Here is a 17,502-nt window from a genome sequence, read left to right on the forward strand (position 1 = left end):
ATATTTTTCGGCTTTTTGAATTCATTGGTACAAAATGGTGACTGGCATCGAACTAATGCGTTATTAGACAAAATACCGGCCAAATGAGCATCAAAAATTGCCGTCTAAAAAACCACTTGTTGCTATGATCGTCGTAATCTTAATACGTTAATGATGCTATGATCGATGAGTTACAGACTGACTATAATACGTTGCTGCCAATGCTTATACGTTGTTTTGCTTATATCGTTTATGAATTGAATCCTTAACGAAAGAGTGGTTTTACACCTTTACAAGTGGCGCCCCACAAGGGACTCGATTAATCAGTTGAACCTAAATTTGAGCAGCGGCAGATTTGATAACTCAGCAGTTATTGGTAACAAAGGACGGCTCCATCAGAAATTAGTCAGCCTGTCTTCTTCATAGTGGGTGGTCCGGGAAGTGGAAAAGGAACGCAGTGTGAGAAGATTGTAGCCGAGTTCAGTTTCGCCAATTTGTCCTCTGGTGACCTTTTGAGAGCAGAGGTCGCCTCTGGGTCAGAAAAGAGCAAGGCACTCGACGCAGCCATGAAGGCAGGACAGCTGGTGACGACAGAAGCAGTGCTAGACCTGATGAAGTCGCCAATGCTGAAGAAGTAGACTAGCAAAGGATATCTGATTGTTGGATACCTTAGGAAAGTTGACCAGCGAGAACTCTTCGAGAAAATTGTAGCCCCATGCGCAGCTTGCATATTCTTTGACGTGCCCAACGAAAGGATGAAGGAGCGACTTCTGAAGAAAGCAGAATTTCTGAAGAAATGTGGCAAAGCAGTTCTAGTGGTCTCAAGTTAGTGGTTTTGAACGGTTATCTCATAACAATTTTGTTGCTACTTGAAAACTCTGCTTTTGCTGTTTCCCATAAATACCCAATAACAGAACAGTTTAGTTTGTTTCAGCCGTAAATTAAAAAAAAAAGGAAACTGTTTTAGACGGCAGGTCTAAGAAACCTCCCCTACATTTTGGTTAGAAAAAAAAATTAGCGAACCGGTCACCATCAAACCCCACATATCAAAACTTTTGTGACGAAAAAACATCGATTTGAAAATTTTTTGGTAGATTTACCAAAAAGTCGAGAAAATTGATATAGTAGGTTCGTATATCAAAAAATTACCTCTGATATAGAGAAAATTGAGAGAGAATAAGGCTAAATTGTTCAATTTTGAAAATTTTTGGTCAATTTTGAGGCAATTTAAAAAAAACTTTAGAAAATCAATACCGAATATTGATAAACCGTATTTTTGAGTTTAAAACCGTCCAGTTTACTGGATTATCGTTCCGTAAGCAAGAATTTGCAAACAAATTGACCAAAACTTGAAAAAAATTGGACAAAGGCATAAAATTTTGACAAATTTGTCGAAATTTTGATTTTTCAACCAGAAGGCTCGTTAATTGAGTGAAACTCTTTACACAGAAAAAGTTGTGAAAATTTTCACAACCTCCGGCCTACAAAAAAATTATCGAATTCCCATAATTTTTCTCGTCGCTCGTTTATATACCGTTTTTCGTCCGCGTTCTTTTCGTTCTTTACTTTACAATTCTCCGTTTTCCGTTTTTCTTTCGATAACGCCGCTCTCCCAAAACTTCGCTTTTCGTTTTCTTCCGTTATTTTTTCCTGTTTTTGATGTAGTATGTTTTCATATATGATGAAGTATGTTGTGTTTTTGTTGCAGTATGTTGATTATGCTAGTATGCTGGTTAGTTGCTTTGGTCTTGTTGCTTTCTAGGGTGTGACTTAAGTTTGTTCTAGAGTTACGGCTAGGTGGTTCCTGGACTTTCCCAACTTACTAATTTACTAGCACCTCTGTTGTAGTATATTGATTTTTGCTGCTGTATGTTTGCGTGTAACTGTATGATTGTTAGTTGGTTTAGAATTTTGCCTTCTAGGGTGTGACTTAAGTTTATTCTGGAGTTACGGCTAGATTGTTTTTTAACTTTTCCAGCTTTCATAGACTACAAAAGCGCTGCATATTACTTAATTTTTGCTGTAGTTTGTTTAATATTGTCGGTATGCTGACTGGTTGTTTAGGTTTGAATATTGCTAGGGTGTGACTTAAGTTTATTCTGGAGTTACGGCTAGTAAATTTCTTGCTCTTTTCATCCATTTAGTATACTACTGCTTTGCCGTAAATTAGTTCGTTATTTGTATATATTAAGCCCCATAATGACTTGTGCTAGTTTGCCTCGTGCAGTAGCATCTCTCCTCCATCCTAGGGTGTGACTTAAGTTTGTTCTGGAGTTACGGCTAGTTTGTTTGGTTGAGTTTGTTGCTGTGGTCTGCTAGCATAGTGGTTCCCGACCTCCCCGCTCGCTGTGTAATCGTCTCCCGCCCGTTCCGACCCGCCTTTCCGTTTCGTTGCGCGCTACTCGCTCAACGCCTCCGTTGTGTCCGTCTCGTCTCACGTTTCTTCGTGCGAGGCTCGTTCAGCGTTTCCGTCCCGTCCGTTGCGTCGCCCGTTTACCACCCGCGTTTTCGCCAGTTCCGTTCCGTTCACTGTTGCGTTGCGCGCCGTTCGCCCGTCCTTCCCGCCCCGTCCGCTTCGTTTCCCGTTTCGTCGTGATTCGTCTTCTTACTTACTTTCGCCGAGTAATTCATTACTCGGTAACTTCTTTTCTGCTCTTCGACGTCTTGATTATCAAGTCGTCGTCATTTGGGTTCGGTATAACCCGCATTCCACGTGTTTGGTTGAAAGTTACTCTACATTGATAAACTAGCCATTTCAATATCATGGCCGAACAGCAGGAGAAATTGAAAAAGCTCTTTAATGCAAGATCTAATCTAGAATCTGAGCTATGTAACATCCATAAGGATATCACAGATGCCATAGATCGTCAAGACAGGAGGGTTAAAGTTGAACGCTTGGTTACTAGGTTGAAGGATCTCTTCAGTAAACTGGTGGAGAAGAATGAAGAACTATTTGACTTGGCCAGTAAAGCGGAGAACCCAGATTCAATTTACCCTGTCCTTGAGCAATGGTTGGATGATAAAACCAAGAACAATGATAAATTCTTGCTTGCGGCTAGAAGCTATATTGACTCAGTTGCTGACCGAGCCACCGTATGTGAGGGCGTTAATCCTCAAGGCCAATCTAAGAGAAGTTCACGCCGAACAACATCATCAATGTCTAGCCAGCGTAAACATGAATTTCTCATGGCAAAACTAAAACGCGAAGAGGCCGAGAAACAAGAACAAGCTGCCATGCGCCTCGCTAAACAAAAACACGAAATTGCCATGAGAAAAAAGGAGCTTGAAATACAAATGGAACAGATGGCACTTCAAGAATTGGAGGAAGACCACCGCCAGCGTGTTGCAGCAGCTAAATTAGATGAGGCTGATTTAATGGATAATCATTCATTGTTTAGTCACCACTCAAGTGAACTGAATTTGTTTAAAGATAGGGGATCAGATAGAAGTCAGGGACTTGTTCAGGATTGGGTAAATTCGTTTCCCGCAGGTAATTCAAGTGAGTTAAACTTTTCTCGTCCTGGTTCAGCAACCGCCGACCCTCCCGTTAAAGATACCTCCCCTAGTAATCCTCCAGAAAACCCAAGTAATGTTGCCGATAACTTACATCATCTTGAAATGCTTTCTCAGTACACACGGCCAGGAGTTGCAATTTCTGTTGCCCAGCAGGAAGCTTTGTATCGGGAATATCTCCAGGCTCAACTGCAGCAATCACTCATTGATCAAAGGGCACATAGTCCCTCAGGCAGTGGTGAAGTGAACCAAGTACCAGTCGACGTACAAAATGTTGCACTCCCACCACCTCAACCACCTATGCAACCTCCCCGGCCACCGACACCCGTTATGGCACCAACGAACTCCATTTTTGTACCTGAATTTTCAACAAACCCACAAGTAAATCAGTTCTTGGGTCCGAAAAGCTCCAGTGTGCCTTGCCAATTACATATGTCAATGCCTCATGTTCAACAACAACAGAATCTAACTCAAAGTAACATTCCACACCAAACACAAGTCCCTATTGCCCATTCCCCGCATAAGGTCCCTCCACCTCTTAACCCACTCGTGAACCCGCCTCCCGTATTCCCGCCTCAACAATTATATAACCCTCAGCCTCCCATGGTTCCGTCGCCCACTCCAGCGAGCGCAACAGCATACTTACCCGTCCCCAACATTCCACAACAAAACATTGTCCATCCATCTCAAGCCCGCCTGGTACCGTATCCTACCGCACCCAAACGTCCCCTTAACCGTAACCCCGATTTAAATTTGTGGCGTTTTCCTCAGAATGCTCCCCCAAACGTAAACAAACCAGAAAATAATGCAACCGTCTTCAACAACGTTCAACAGAACCTACCCCCAAGCACAGCTAACCCCACCATCAGCCATCCCATCTTGCAAATGAGTACACAACATAATCCAAATAGCAACTACGCAGCAACTTGTAGCGTCCCTGTCAACCCCTTTAGTACAACTACTAACATCGCGCCACCTTTCGTCACGCCGGTTATACATCCAACATACGGGCATACTGCTCCGATACCTTTGTGCTGGAGTGGCCCAGCGCATCCCACGCCTCCAGCGCCAGCATCTGAAAATGCAAGCTTGATTAAGGCATTCACTGATGCCTTAACTAGCAAGAGGAATGACCCACTACCCGAATGGAAGTTGTCCCAATACAATGGGGATCCTCTACAGTGGCACGAATGGTATGGTCAATTCAAAAGCGCAATTGACTCTCAGTCCCTAACTGATGATGTAAAATTGACATACCTTAAGACCCTCGTAACAGGTAAAGCTAAAACAGCTATAGCTGAGTTTGCCTACTGCGGCGCAATGTACAAAGACGCACTGAGGACCTTGGAACGTAAATTTGGCCAACCACAGGCGGTCGTAAGTGCACATTTAGACAAACTCAACAGCTTTCCACCATTGAAGATGCACAATAGCGATAACATCATTAATTACTCGGGGTGCATTTCAAGTCTTGTCGGGGTATTTAAATCGCTGTCATACGATTCGGATTTAAGGAGTGCTGCGCTTCTCAACACCGCCGTACAGAAGCTACCACCCAATATGAAGGAGTCATGGTCACTCTTCACGGTCAAAAAGCATTGGGTGAAACCTACTCTTCTTGATTTCAACGATTGGTTAAAAGAGAAGGCCGAAGCGCACGATTTAATGAAGACTACCGCACCTAAAGCAAGGACTGAGGATACCAACAACTCAGTAACCAGATCAAAAGTTGCTTCAAAGGCATTTGCTGCAAATACGCAACAGAAGAGTAACCTTAAGCCGCAACAGAGGTCTCCGTCAACATCATTCTCTAGTTGCATTGTATGCAAAGGCAGCCACCGGTTGTGGGAATGCCGTGTCTTTAAGGAAAAGACCCCCACGCAGAGAGCCAAGGTCGTGGCTGAGGCAAAGCTCTGTTTCTCTTGTTTGCGTGATAAACACATGTTTAGGCAATGCCCAAGTCCCCGTAAGTGTAGGAAAGATGGTTGCAACAGCTCCCATAACACCTTACTCCATGGAGCTGAAAGGGTTTTTCCAGCTAAACCCTCAACAAACAACAACATCGATACTTCGAAGTCGAACGCAGGTACAAGTAGGCCATCTACTGGTCAACCGCAACCAAGCAAAACAACCACTTTGTCTTCCGTGACGGATGTCAAAGGCCTCCTTCAGATCACGGAACTGAAAGTTACTAATTCTTCTGGTACTAGTACTACGGCGTTGGTTTTATGCGATACCGCTTGCAGTAACTCTTGGGTGTCCGATAGTCTCGCAGCTAGACTCGGTTTGCAGGGTACCGCATTAAAACTGACCGTCAAGGGTATAAACACGGAAGAACTCATAGACACAAAGGTGGTTCAATTGACTGTGACACCTCACAAAGATCAAGACTTTGAAGCATTTACTGTACGTCCCTACGTGAGGGAAACATTAAACGTAGGTTCCGACATCATTGACGTGAAGTCCATGCAAGAAACGTACCCACATTTGGCAGTTCTAGATCCAGTAAGATATAGCTATGGAGAAATTGAGATGATACTTGGACAGGATGTCTACCATGCCATCCGCCCGTTAGAGTATTTTTCAGCCGACGAAAAGTGCTCACCATTCGCTGTCCGCTTGCCCATAGGTTGGGTTTTAAGTGGCCCACTCCCGTCAAGCTCAAGTTTAGTCTCCACGTGTTTCAAAGCCAATATTGAACAGGATTTTGAATTAGCTTGTCAGGTTAAATCTTGGTATGATATGGAATCGTACGGCGCGTTCAAGCAAGTTGACCCACGATCCGCAGCGGATGCTCGCGCGCAGGAAATACTTGAATCAACAACTTTTCATAACGGCCAAAGATACGATGTCGGTATGTTATGGGCTGATGACAACATCCAGCTCCCGAATAACTACTTTTCATCACTGGTACAGCTCAAGTCTCTCGAAAAGCGGCTCTCGAGAGATACGTCATTGAAAGAAAATTATTCTAATACCATCCGTGAAGACTTGGAGAAAGGTTACTTGAAAACAGTCCCTGATGCTCACAAGGTTGAGCAGCGGTCGAATAAAGAGTGGTACCTACCACATCATCCCGTAATCAATCCGAACAAACCGGGGAAAGTGCGTAGGGTATTAAATGGTGCAGCAAAGTTCCACGGTACTTCCTTGAATAAATCTTTGCTCACTGGCCCCGACCTGCTCCAAAACCTAATCCACGTACTACTCAGGTTCCGTCAACATAAATTCGCCGTGTCCGCAGATATTGAGGGTATGTTCCTCCAAGTGGGTGTCCCTGACTGTGACCAGCCATCACTGCGTTTTTTGTGGCGGGAGGACCCCACAACAAATGTTGTAGTGTATCAATACACGCGCCATATATTCGGGGCTAAAGATTCGCCCACATGCGCCAACTATGCACTGCAACGCACGGCCCGAGACAATGTCAGTCAGTACCCGGAAGCAACCAAAGCCGTACTAGAAAACTTCTACATGGACGATTACTTGGATTCGGTGGAGTCACCTGAGAGGGCTGTCAAAAGATCGAAGGAGTTGGTGCATCTTCTCCATCTCGGTGGGTTCAAGCTTACTAAGTTTGTAAGCAATGTACCAAATCTGGCTGATCGAATTGATGGGTCACCTCAGTCCACCGAACCAAAAGTAATTGCCTCATCTAAGGAGGAATCTTCGCACGTGCTTGGGTTGAAATGGGATCACAACAATGATACCCTAGTTGTGAGTCGGGGTACCTCCAGTACAGTAACTAAGTCTTTAACACAACGCTTGGTATTGAGCCTAGTGTCTAAGGTGTTTGATCCAATCGGCCTAGTGGCACCATTTACTGTCGGTGCCCGATTGTTACTAAAGGACATCTGGCGTGTCAGCGGGCAGCACTGGGATGAAGAATTACCAAAAGACACTGTTGAAAGGTTCCTCGAATGGAGTGTAGAACTACCCAAGCTTGCAGCAATCACTATACCAAGGAGCTACTTTTCCGGAAACTCTGAACACCTGGAACTACACATGTTTGGCGATAGTTCACAAGAAGTTTTCAGTGCCGTTGCATTTCTCCGGGCTCGAGTAACTACTTCGAGTGGGCCCCAAACGGAGCTTGCGTTTGTCCTGGGTAAAGCTCGCGTAGCACCTATGAAGGTCATGACTGTTCCAAAGCTGGAATTACAGGCAGCGCTACTGGCCGCTCGATTGAAACAAGATATATGTCGAGCTCTCACAGTAAAAGTCAACAGGGTTTTCATGTGGACCGACAGCACTACTGTCTTGCAATGGCTTAACTCTGCAACCAAGCACCCAATATTTATTGCAAACCGTGTTTGCGAAATCTTGGAACACACTAGCGTTGACGAATGGAACCACGTTGCCTCAAGCGATAATCCGGCAGATGCCGGCACTCGTGGTATGTCTGCTGAGATATTGCAATCAAGTAGCTGGGTGAGAGGTCCAGATTTCCTGAGAACCAAGCAATTCCCGTTCGAACCAAGCACTGAAGTAGTTAATAACATCAAACTTGGTATAGTAACTAAGGAAACTGACGAAACCAATACATCATTGGCCGTATCTGTAACCAAGTCAACTAAGGAACCGCCCCCGCAACTAATTCCCTTCGATAAGTACAGTTCTTATCAGAAGTTGCTACGGATAACAGCGTACGCACTCCGCTTGTTACCTTCTCACGAATGTTACCGTAATGCCGACGGTAGCATCATAGACCCCACGGAACTCGACAAAGCCGAGCGTCATCTCCAGTATCTTGTGCAAGGGGAGTCATTCAATGCAGAGAGAAAAGATCTTCTCGAAAACAAACCCGTTAAACGGAGTAGCCGTATTGCCCCGTTTTCTCCCTTTATTGGGCCAAATCGTCTAATCCGATCGGCAGGCCGCATCAAGCGGTTGGTCGAAGTTGACTTTGATGTAAAACATCCTATCGTCCTGGACGCACGCCATGCATTTGTAAAGTTGTTCCTCAGGCACACGCACGTTAAACATCATCATCAGGGTATTGATTACCTGCGGGCAAAAGTACAAGAACGTTATACCATCCTTAAATTACGTTCCTCACTACGTTCCATTAAATCTAACTGCCTTACGTGCAGGATGTTCCGCGCTGCCACTATTCAACCCATCATGGCTGACCTCCCAGTAGAAAGACTCGCATACCAGTCTCCTCCCTTCACGAACACCGGGGTCGACTACTTCGGCCCATTTTACGTTACTGTACGTCGGACTACCGAGAAGAGGTGGGGTTTCCTCTTCACATGCTTAACTACTCGTGCCGTTCATGTTGAAATCGTTCCGTCCATGGACGCCAGTTCGTGTGTAATGGGAGTGGAGCGGTTCGTCTCCCGTCGGGGTACACCGGCCATTATTTGGTCAGACAATGGCACTAACTTTGTTGGCGCGGAAAAAGAACTACGCGAGAACATCGAAAAGTGGAACACCATCAACATCGCTGTGGAACTTGCCCACAAAGGCATCAAGTGGAGGTTCAATCCGCCCAGTGCGCCACACCAAGGTGGCACCTGGGAGAGGCTAGTACGTAGTTTCAAGCGCGTACTTTACACAATCCTTGGAACACGTCGCCTCACAGATGAGGTTTTAAGTACCACTTTTTGTCTGGTCGAACATGCACTTAATTCACGTCCGTTAACGCCCGTAAGCACCGACCCGTCCGACTTAGGCGCATTAACACCTAACCACTTTCTCCTCGGTAACCAAGCACGTTGTCTCCCGTCCATCATTGGCGCAGATGAGTTTGATCACCGTAAACGTTACGCCCGCGCGCAGTCTTACGCTAACGCTATTTGGTCTCGTTGGATCAAAGAATACGTACCGGCGCTGAACCGACGTTCCAAGTGGCAGACGCCTGCCGAGCATCACCTTAAGACCGGTGATTTGGTTTGGGTAGTTGAAGAGACCAACCCAAGGGGTTACTACCCCACTGCTCGGATCACTGAACTTCGTTACGGTTCCGACAGCGTCGCACGCTCCGCCGTATTGCGCACGTCCTCCGGATCGCTCGTTCGCCCGCTTGTAAAATTAGTACCGATTCTCCCAACATCTTCTTCTGGGCCGGAGGATGTTACTGAGTAAAACGAGTAATATACCAAAATGCGTCATTTTTCTTGGCCAATCAGAATCGAGTATTTAAATACGCATAGAAATCGTTCCAATTTACCTACAAAGCTCGGAAAAAGTGCAATTAACATAATTTCAAGTAAATCTAATCATAAGACCTATCAAATAAGACATGATTCGGCTCAATATTTTTCGGCTTTTTGAATTCATTGGTACAAAATGGTGACTGGCATTGAACTAATGCGTTATTAGACAAAATACCGGCCAAATGAGCATCAAAAATTGCCGTCTAAAAAACCACTTGTTGCTATGATCGTCGTAATCTTAATACGTTAATGATGCTATGATCGATGAGTTACAGACTGACTATAATACGTTGCTGCCAATGCTTATACGTTGTTTTGCTTATATCGTTTATGAATTGAATCCTTAACGAAAGAGTGGTTTTACACCTTTACAGTTGATTATGGAACAACTTGATGGTTTGGAACAACTAAAGGAAGATGAAGTTAGAATTGATTAGACTGTTGTAATGGCTCGTTGATATTTGAATCAACAAATCAATCTGTGAAATTATTCATCAGTCAATAGGAAATTTTGATATGTTCCGATAAACAGGAAATGAAATAGCGAATCAAGTAGTCATCAAAGTTTTCTAACCGAAAACATTATAATGTGTAAGTTAAAATTAGACAATAAACAGATTTTGTTATAAATATTTCAAAAATGTCACCAATATCGACAAATTTGTTTATTCCTGAACCAAAATATTTTAGTTCAGCCTATTACGAGCAGTGATGGTTTGCGACGCGTTATAAATCAATTCTTTCATGGATACAGAATTAATCAAAATAAAGTGACTGGATCCGTAAATTGTGGAAAGAAAGTCTCAGAGTGTTTTTCGGACTTTTAATATTACGACTTTCTTAGAACGTCATGTTGCATCCCACTAATTGTCATTTTTCTTAATTAGATGCAAATTTTGAGATATTTTCTCGAACATACTTTCCATCGGTTAACAATAGCGTTTAGACAAATCGCTTTACAGTCTTTTCAATGTCGGATTTCTGCTCCATTGTTCATTGTCTTTTTTGCTTGTTGTTTTTTCAGAACTCACATTTTATCATAAATTTTGAAGAAAACCGGGCATAATCTCCAATTCTTAAACAAACATTGACGTCAATGCGAAAAAAGTACACAATGAAATTAAAGGGCAGTTTTATTTATATTTTAAAAATTTCGAAATAGAGGTTTGAAATACGTTCCGATTCTTACTTCTACAATAGAATCAGAACAGTCTGAAAAGTTGATCACGAAATTTATCCTAGAAGCAGAGCACAATATTTTTCTTAAACAATTTTTTAAGCAAGAAAACTCATGAACTTTTTAAACTAAAAGCTTGCCATAATTAACTTATATTGAGTTGCTCTCATATCGTTCTTCGTTTGACCACTTCAAATATACACTAATTTGAAAAATATACGTCATATGTTATATCGGAATACGTTTTTACGTTAACCGTTATTTGTCAGGAAGCTACGTTGTTTCGTCTTTTACAACTGAATTTTGAAAAAAAAAACGCAAAATGTGTCATCTACTACAGTTGGTCAAATGATACTACACAATACTTCATTGCATTGAACACTTGCATCTTAGATTAATGTAAAAAAAGCAAATTTCGAAAATTTTCTGTAGTAGAAAAAAAAGAAGATTAGACCAACTGAACAAAAATAAGCTAATAATTGACTAAAATTATGTGCATGTTTTGATATGTACACAATTTTAAGGCATAGACATAATTTAAAATCAGGGTTGGTTCGCAATCATTTTGCGATTAAAAAAGTACTTCCAGTGCATTTGTGGTGTCACAAAAATCGTTTAGCCATGAACAATTGTTTGGCAATACAACACAAGATCTGTGTTTTAAATAGGCATTCTATAACATATAGCTTCAATTATTAAGCTTTTAGGCCTAATTGAATTCAACAAAATTGGAAAAAAAAAACAAAATGCAATCTATTGAGCTAGTTGTTCGCAAAATTGTTAGAAAAAAACTTTGTCATATATTATTCAACCCAACTGGGGATTCAAAAATATTTAAAATGAAAAGTACACGTTTACACTTAAAATGATTTCCCTAAAATGATGCCCGAAAATTTTGCTGCTAAATAGATATTCCTCCTTTTTGCTTGGTATAGCCGAAGAAATTGACTCTTTTTTTTCTGATTTTCAAATCTTCAATAATATTCTTCCCTTTCATTGAGAAAATTTATATCTTGTCTTCTCGGAGAACTTTTTGAACAAAAATCAATTTAATATGTTTTCAAAATTTTTTGAGCAGCATTTAGGTCAACTAACAAAACAATCGATTTCAAAGTTTATTTATCTCAAATAGTGAATTGGTTTCGAATTTCTTATCCATTATAATTTTAACGTTAAGCTTAATGGGAATCTCTTATAGTTGGAGCTGAAAATCATTGGGATTTTTTTTTCTTTTTGGTGAATACAGGTGTAGATATAACAATGTGGACGCATATCAATTTTCAATGGTTTGAAAAGACAAATTTTCCAGAAAAAAGTAAAAAAAGCATATTGCTCCAAAATATGAACCGACAGTATTTATTTTGTTCTGTTCAAAACGGAAAACTAAAAACAAAAAAAAATTAAAAATACAGGAATTTAAAGCCCTAACTCTGACGCTTATCTTGGAAGATCTTACAAGATTCTTGCAAGCGACGTTTATCTTGTAAAGTTTTGCAAAACTCCAGCAAATGACGGGTGCGTATCGTGCATGAGACTTGCAAGATCTTACAGTATGAAAAATTGTGTTCGAAAAAATAGCATTAATCTAAGATATTTCAATACCAGTTTACAAAATGAATTGAGTCCGGTGACATAACGTGGTTGACAATTAAAAATTTACATGGCCAAAATCAGAAATGGTCGTCTTTGTTAGCTTTCCAATCCATTAGAAACTGGCCCGCGTTGAAGCTAAGACTTGTTTTCCGGACGCCTTTCTTGCAAGATTTCGACACTTATCTGACAAGACCGGTGCAAGAACGAGACGCTTATCTTGCAAGAGTTCGAAGCTTATCTTGCAGGAATCTTACTAGAACAACAATCATCATGCAAGATTCTTGCATATCCAGTGGCTATTTTTCAAGATCTTGCAAGAATCTTGCAAGTTCTTGCAAGATAGCCATCGGTAATAGACATCGGTAATCTAACTATTTCAGATCGCATAATTGTTTATTTTCTTCTGTTCTTCAACTGCGCAGTATTGTTTCATTGATTCCAGTCAACAATTGAAATAAAAAAAAACGAATTTAAGCAAGAATTTGGGATGAACGCCATGAAAGAATCTTAGTAACCATACAAAGGAATAGTAGGTCATATAATGTTTTGTAGAATAATGACAATCATATAAAGATCAGAGCAATATAGAACATATCACTATTATTGCATAATCATATCCAAATGCAAGATCATAATAGTTTTATAGGGAACCATAGATGATCATAGAATGGCCAGTATGACTATTTATCCTTGGATATGAAAAAATTCTAAGATCTGAACTCACGTTAATCGTGCTTGTGCTGCTTTTGTCGCGTTGAAGAGAGAGAAGCCGCCTGAAACAACAAACACTTCAAGATTTCAAAAGTCAAACTCTATTAAGTTTCATAACTTCTGACTCTTACTTCGAGTTTTAAATGTTTCATGGCTTATGGATCTTGAAACATTAGAACAATTTACCAACAGGTATCAAATCAATCACGATTGTTGCCTAAAAAACGAGGAAATGATCTGAACGTATAGAAAAAATTCTACTCTTATTCCGCTGTTTTTGAACAGAATCATAGAATTTGCACCAAATTGAGCGTTAAAAATGAACGAAATAAACTAAAGAGGGCGAAAAGCCCAGCAAAGCTAGTTTAAGGAACAAAAAACAGCTCGATCAGAACAATCTAATAAAAATAACTGCCGAAGTTTTGAACTCGTGATTCAGTATCATCATTTTAGCCCTAAAGTTCAACTTATAGAAACAAATATGATGAGACTAACCATCATCAATTGAGGACGCCTTCAGTTGTCCAATATCCACTGGACCCCCAGACGTCTGCTGGACTCCTTGACCTCCTTGACCAGGGTTGGACATAGCAGAGTAGTTCAAACTCAGATTTAAGGGGGATGGTTGGAGACCATTTGAATGTTGACTTTGGAGCTTAAGAGTTGAAGGGGTGTTGGAGGAAGAGGACCCAGTCGAGGGTAGAGGGGGCCGAGAGGGGGCTCCGGAAGAGTGAAGGTGGAGGGCGTCTCGTTCATCTGTTGTCATTGAGGCCATTCCGGAATCAGTTTGTGATCTGTAACATGATATCAATATTTGAAATTATTTTTTATCATAATCAAATAACAAGTCATAACTTTAACGGTCATTGTGGTACCGGTTATCATGAGCAGTATATCAAATTATCGGTCATCCGGTACCTATACCCGTGTAGTCTCTATATGAGGCCATTGGCCATTTGCCGTATGTTACGTCTAATGAACAAGCAACTTATCTGTATTAAATTGAACATTACAAACTTATCCTTTTCACTGCCTAAGTGTAGCATATAACAGTCATCGTTCGAAATAACCGTCCATTTTGCGAAGCTAAACAAGCCCCTTGATACCATTTTGTTATACCTGAAAAAAAACAAACTTAGATTGGCCGCCAATTCATGATTTTGGTTTAAAAATTCAAAATCCGTTGCGCAGAGAAGTGACAAACTTGCGGTAAGTGCCTACCGTGTAACCACAATTGCGTTCATCATACTTTGCCATGTTCATTTTCACGGCTGTTTCAAAATCTGCTTTTATTATAGCAACACATATTGTTAGACCCACAAAGTTGCAACGCAATCGGACGTTTCAAAATTAAAACATGCAGCGAACAGCACTTCGTTGTTCTGCATGTTGGGTGTTTTTCGAACGTTCGCTTGCGTTGCAACTTTATGAGACCGACTATAATACCGACTAAAGGCCACACAAAAAACTTCAGTTTAACTAACGGCCATGTTCCAGCGGCCCACATTACATACAAAACATTTTAGATCAAGTTTTATTTTTTTTTGTTTGTCAACAATTATGTATAAATTTGAGTTGATGAGGATCAGGCTTCGCCTAAAAAAACACCCAGATTTGCGATGAATTGCAGGAAGAAAATATATTTTCGTTAAAAAATCTTACGTTGAACCTTTGAAATTAGCAAAAATTTTTATTTTTTGATCTCTACATTCGATGCACATTTTCCGATTTCCTCAAGGAATTTTTCTTACGTCAGGGAATTAGGAGCTGACGTCAGAGTAGGTGATGGAACCCCGGCTGCCAGTCCACTCACATCAAGAGGGTTTATAGCCACTTCACCACTTGTAGATTGCGACATACCAGGTGACTCAACGACCAGCACCAGTTCGTCCTTCGGTGTGTTGTTGATCAAGGTTCGCACGTCTTTTAGTGTCGGCACGTCGCTGACGTTGATGTCGTTAACCTTTAAAACAATGCACATTATGGGATATATTAAAACCAGTAAATTAAAAAGGTAGCCAACCTAATTAAATAGCTGAAACAAAGCATAACAATGAGCATCCGTAAGGTGCCTTTGCACATAAAGTTCCAACCGAGATGTGGCGTGATAGCCGAGAGGTAAGGTGTGTGGTTCACACGCCAATGATTTAGAGTTCAATCCCCTGCCTCCGTGAAGCTGTCTGTGTGAGGATGAGCTCTTACTTAACCATAGCTTCAGGTTGACCATAGCCTGACCAATGTTGGCTGCAATGATGGTACCACGTGAAAGTTTCAGACGCAAAAAAAGTGGCAATAGTCACCAAAAAAGAGCAATGCTGCTCATGAAAAGATCAGTCTGAAATGTGGGGAATAATAAGAAAAAGGGCAGCTGAAAACAGGCTACTGTAGGCCTAATGCTGTTCCACTGCGATTACGCAGAAACCACAATTAATTATTATTATTATTATTAACCAGGCAGATGCCAAGTGATTTATCAAAGAATGAAAACAAAAAGTCGGCATAAATTAGATCCAAAACTAGAAATTTACATATTTTTTTTGCGTCACGAGATTGAGCTGAACAGTCACTATATAATCATTTCAATCTCAATGTGGTGTGCAGATCAATGTTGAATCTAGTTGGAAAATAGAAAAAAACAATGGAAGAATGTTTTTTGCCATTATGACCTTCGTTTTCCAAGCGTCAACATGAACACTTTATCTTCAGGTATCCGAGGAGGTTAAAGCAAATCTTTTAATAGCAAAAAAGATCAGTTCTCCATAATATGTAAAGACTGATGACAATTAAAGAGAAAAAACTGTTTTCTCAAAAGTTACAAGCCAGAAAATACGACAATACTTTGAAAAGAGGACATTAACATCTGTTTCGTTTAAATGGGAAAGAAGTCTCTTCAATATGTTATACCAAGAGATCAAATAAGCAGAGCATAAATTTTATGAGAGATAGTCAACAAACAATTTTCCAATTTTTTTTAAAGTTATCATTTATGAGGTCTGTAAACCAATTGAACGAGCTTAATCAAAAACTTATTTTTAATTAAGGCAATCAAATAAGTAGATAAAAAGTTGACAATATGCACCATCCTGAAGATTGAATAATATTAATTGCTGTATAACAATGTTAGCAGTACAGCATTTGTGGTAGTCATATTTTTTCAATTTTTAGCAGGAGTTTGCTACAGAATAATCTTCCACTTGTTACCCCTTTGACAGTCATTTGAGAGCAATTAGTCACACGGTAGAGATTACTGAATCGATTATGCTATTTGACAGAAAAGCCCTAAAATTGTTCTGTTCTACATTTACTGGTATGTTTATGTGCATATCATGTAGAAAAATTATGCAGAAAGCTGTTGAAGAAAAATGACCAGATTTCGTTTTTATTTAATCTTTTTTAAAACATTTTTTGTGGAGAGTTTAGAAAGTTGAAAATATCTCTTCAGGGATTGATCCAGGTATTCAAGGGCTTTTTAGTTGCCCATTTTGTCCATCTCCACAGGAGACATGGATTGGTGAAAATTGATTTAACAATGCCAGCGTAGAATAAAGTTCCGGGCTTCCCATTTCATGGAGAGTAGAAGCAATCAACGTCACTCAATATATAGCAATGTCACTGAAGTAAGGATAAACTTGTAAGAATCAAATTTGCTTTTTATTGACAAGTTTAAGCTACCACCTTTTACCCATTTGTAAAAACCAGTAATATTTGAAAACTAAATACTTTGTGATCTTTCTCTTTGAGAATGACATAACGCAAAACAGTTAATATCATATTTTTTTAAAATTTGATTTGTGCGTCCATGCAAAACTGAGCTAATAACTGATTCAACAAAAAACTATTTCTGTTGCTCTTTCGCTCATTGAACACGATTAAGTTTTGGTTTGAGAAAATTATTCTTCTCCTCGCGCCAACAATTCCGTAAAATTTTTGTTACTCAACTGTGAGATTAAAACTTTGAACATTTTTTTGCCATCGGAAAAATCATGACTCGCTCTTTAGCATTTAAAAACTCCATAGTATATAAGGTTTTTCACGAGAATTGAGAATCCAGTAAAAGAAAAATGAGGAAACAGATTTTAAATTGTATCACTGAAAAATGCGGAGCCAGCAATCTTTCTTTTTGACGTCTTTTGTATGTTTTCCTTTTGAGGCCCTGTTTGATGCATATGTTGCCCTGTTAAATAAACATCAACAGATTAAAAATTGTAACTGTTTCCATTTTTTTCACCGTCGTGGAAAATCATTTGAACTCGTACTACCCGATTGAACAATCAAATGATGTACTGAGATGTTAAGGAATGGACCTCACTCGTTTGGAAACGTTTTAACTGCTTAAACTTGTTTAAGACAGTACCCGTAAAGCTTGGA

General features: G+C 40.3%; 1 protein-coding gene across 9 annotated transcripts in view; it reads right to left on the minus strand.

Annotated features, from left to right (window-relative positions):
• The window catches only part of LOC142349449 (tight junction protein 1-like), a 158,630-nt gene that overhangs the window by 93,523 nt on the left and 47,605 nt on the right, over nt 1-17,502 (minus strand). For all 9 annotated transcript variants that reach the window (XM_075401022.1, XM_075401019.1, XM_075401017.1 and 6 more), the window contains 3 exons: nt 14,886-15,097; nt 13,630-13,928; nt 13,148-13,196 (listed from right to left, as the gene is read on the minus strand). In XM_075401022.1, coding sequence (XP_075257137.1) covers nt 13,148-13,196; nt 13,630-13,928; nt 14,886-15,097 — 560 coding nt within the window. The remainder of the gene's footprint in view (nt 1-13,147; nt 13,197-13,629; nt 13,929-14,885; nt 15,098-17,502) is intronic.

This window comes from Convolutriloba macropyga, chromosome 11 (genome assembly GCF_964194025.1).
Source record: "Convolutriloba macropyga chromosome 11, txConMacr16.3, whole genome shotgun sequence".
Taxonomy (NCBI): Eukaryota; Metazoa; Xenacoelomorpha; order Acoela; family Convolutidae; genus Convolutriloba; species Convolutriloba macropyga.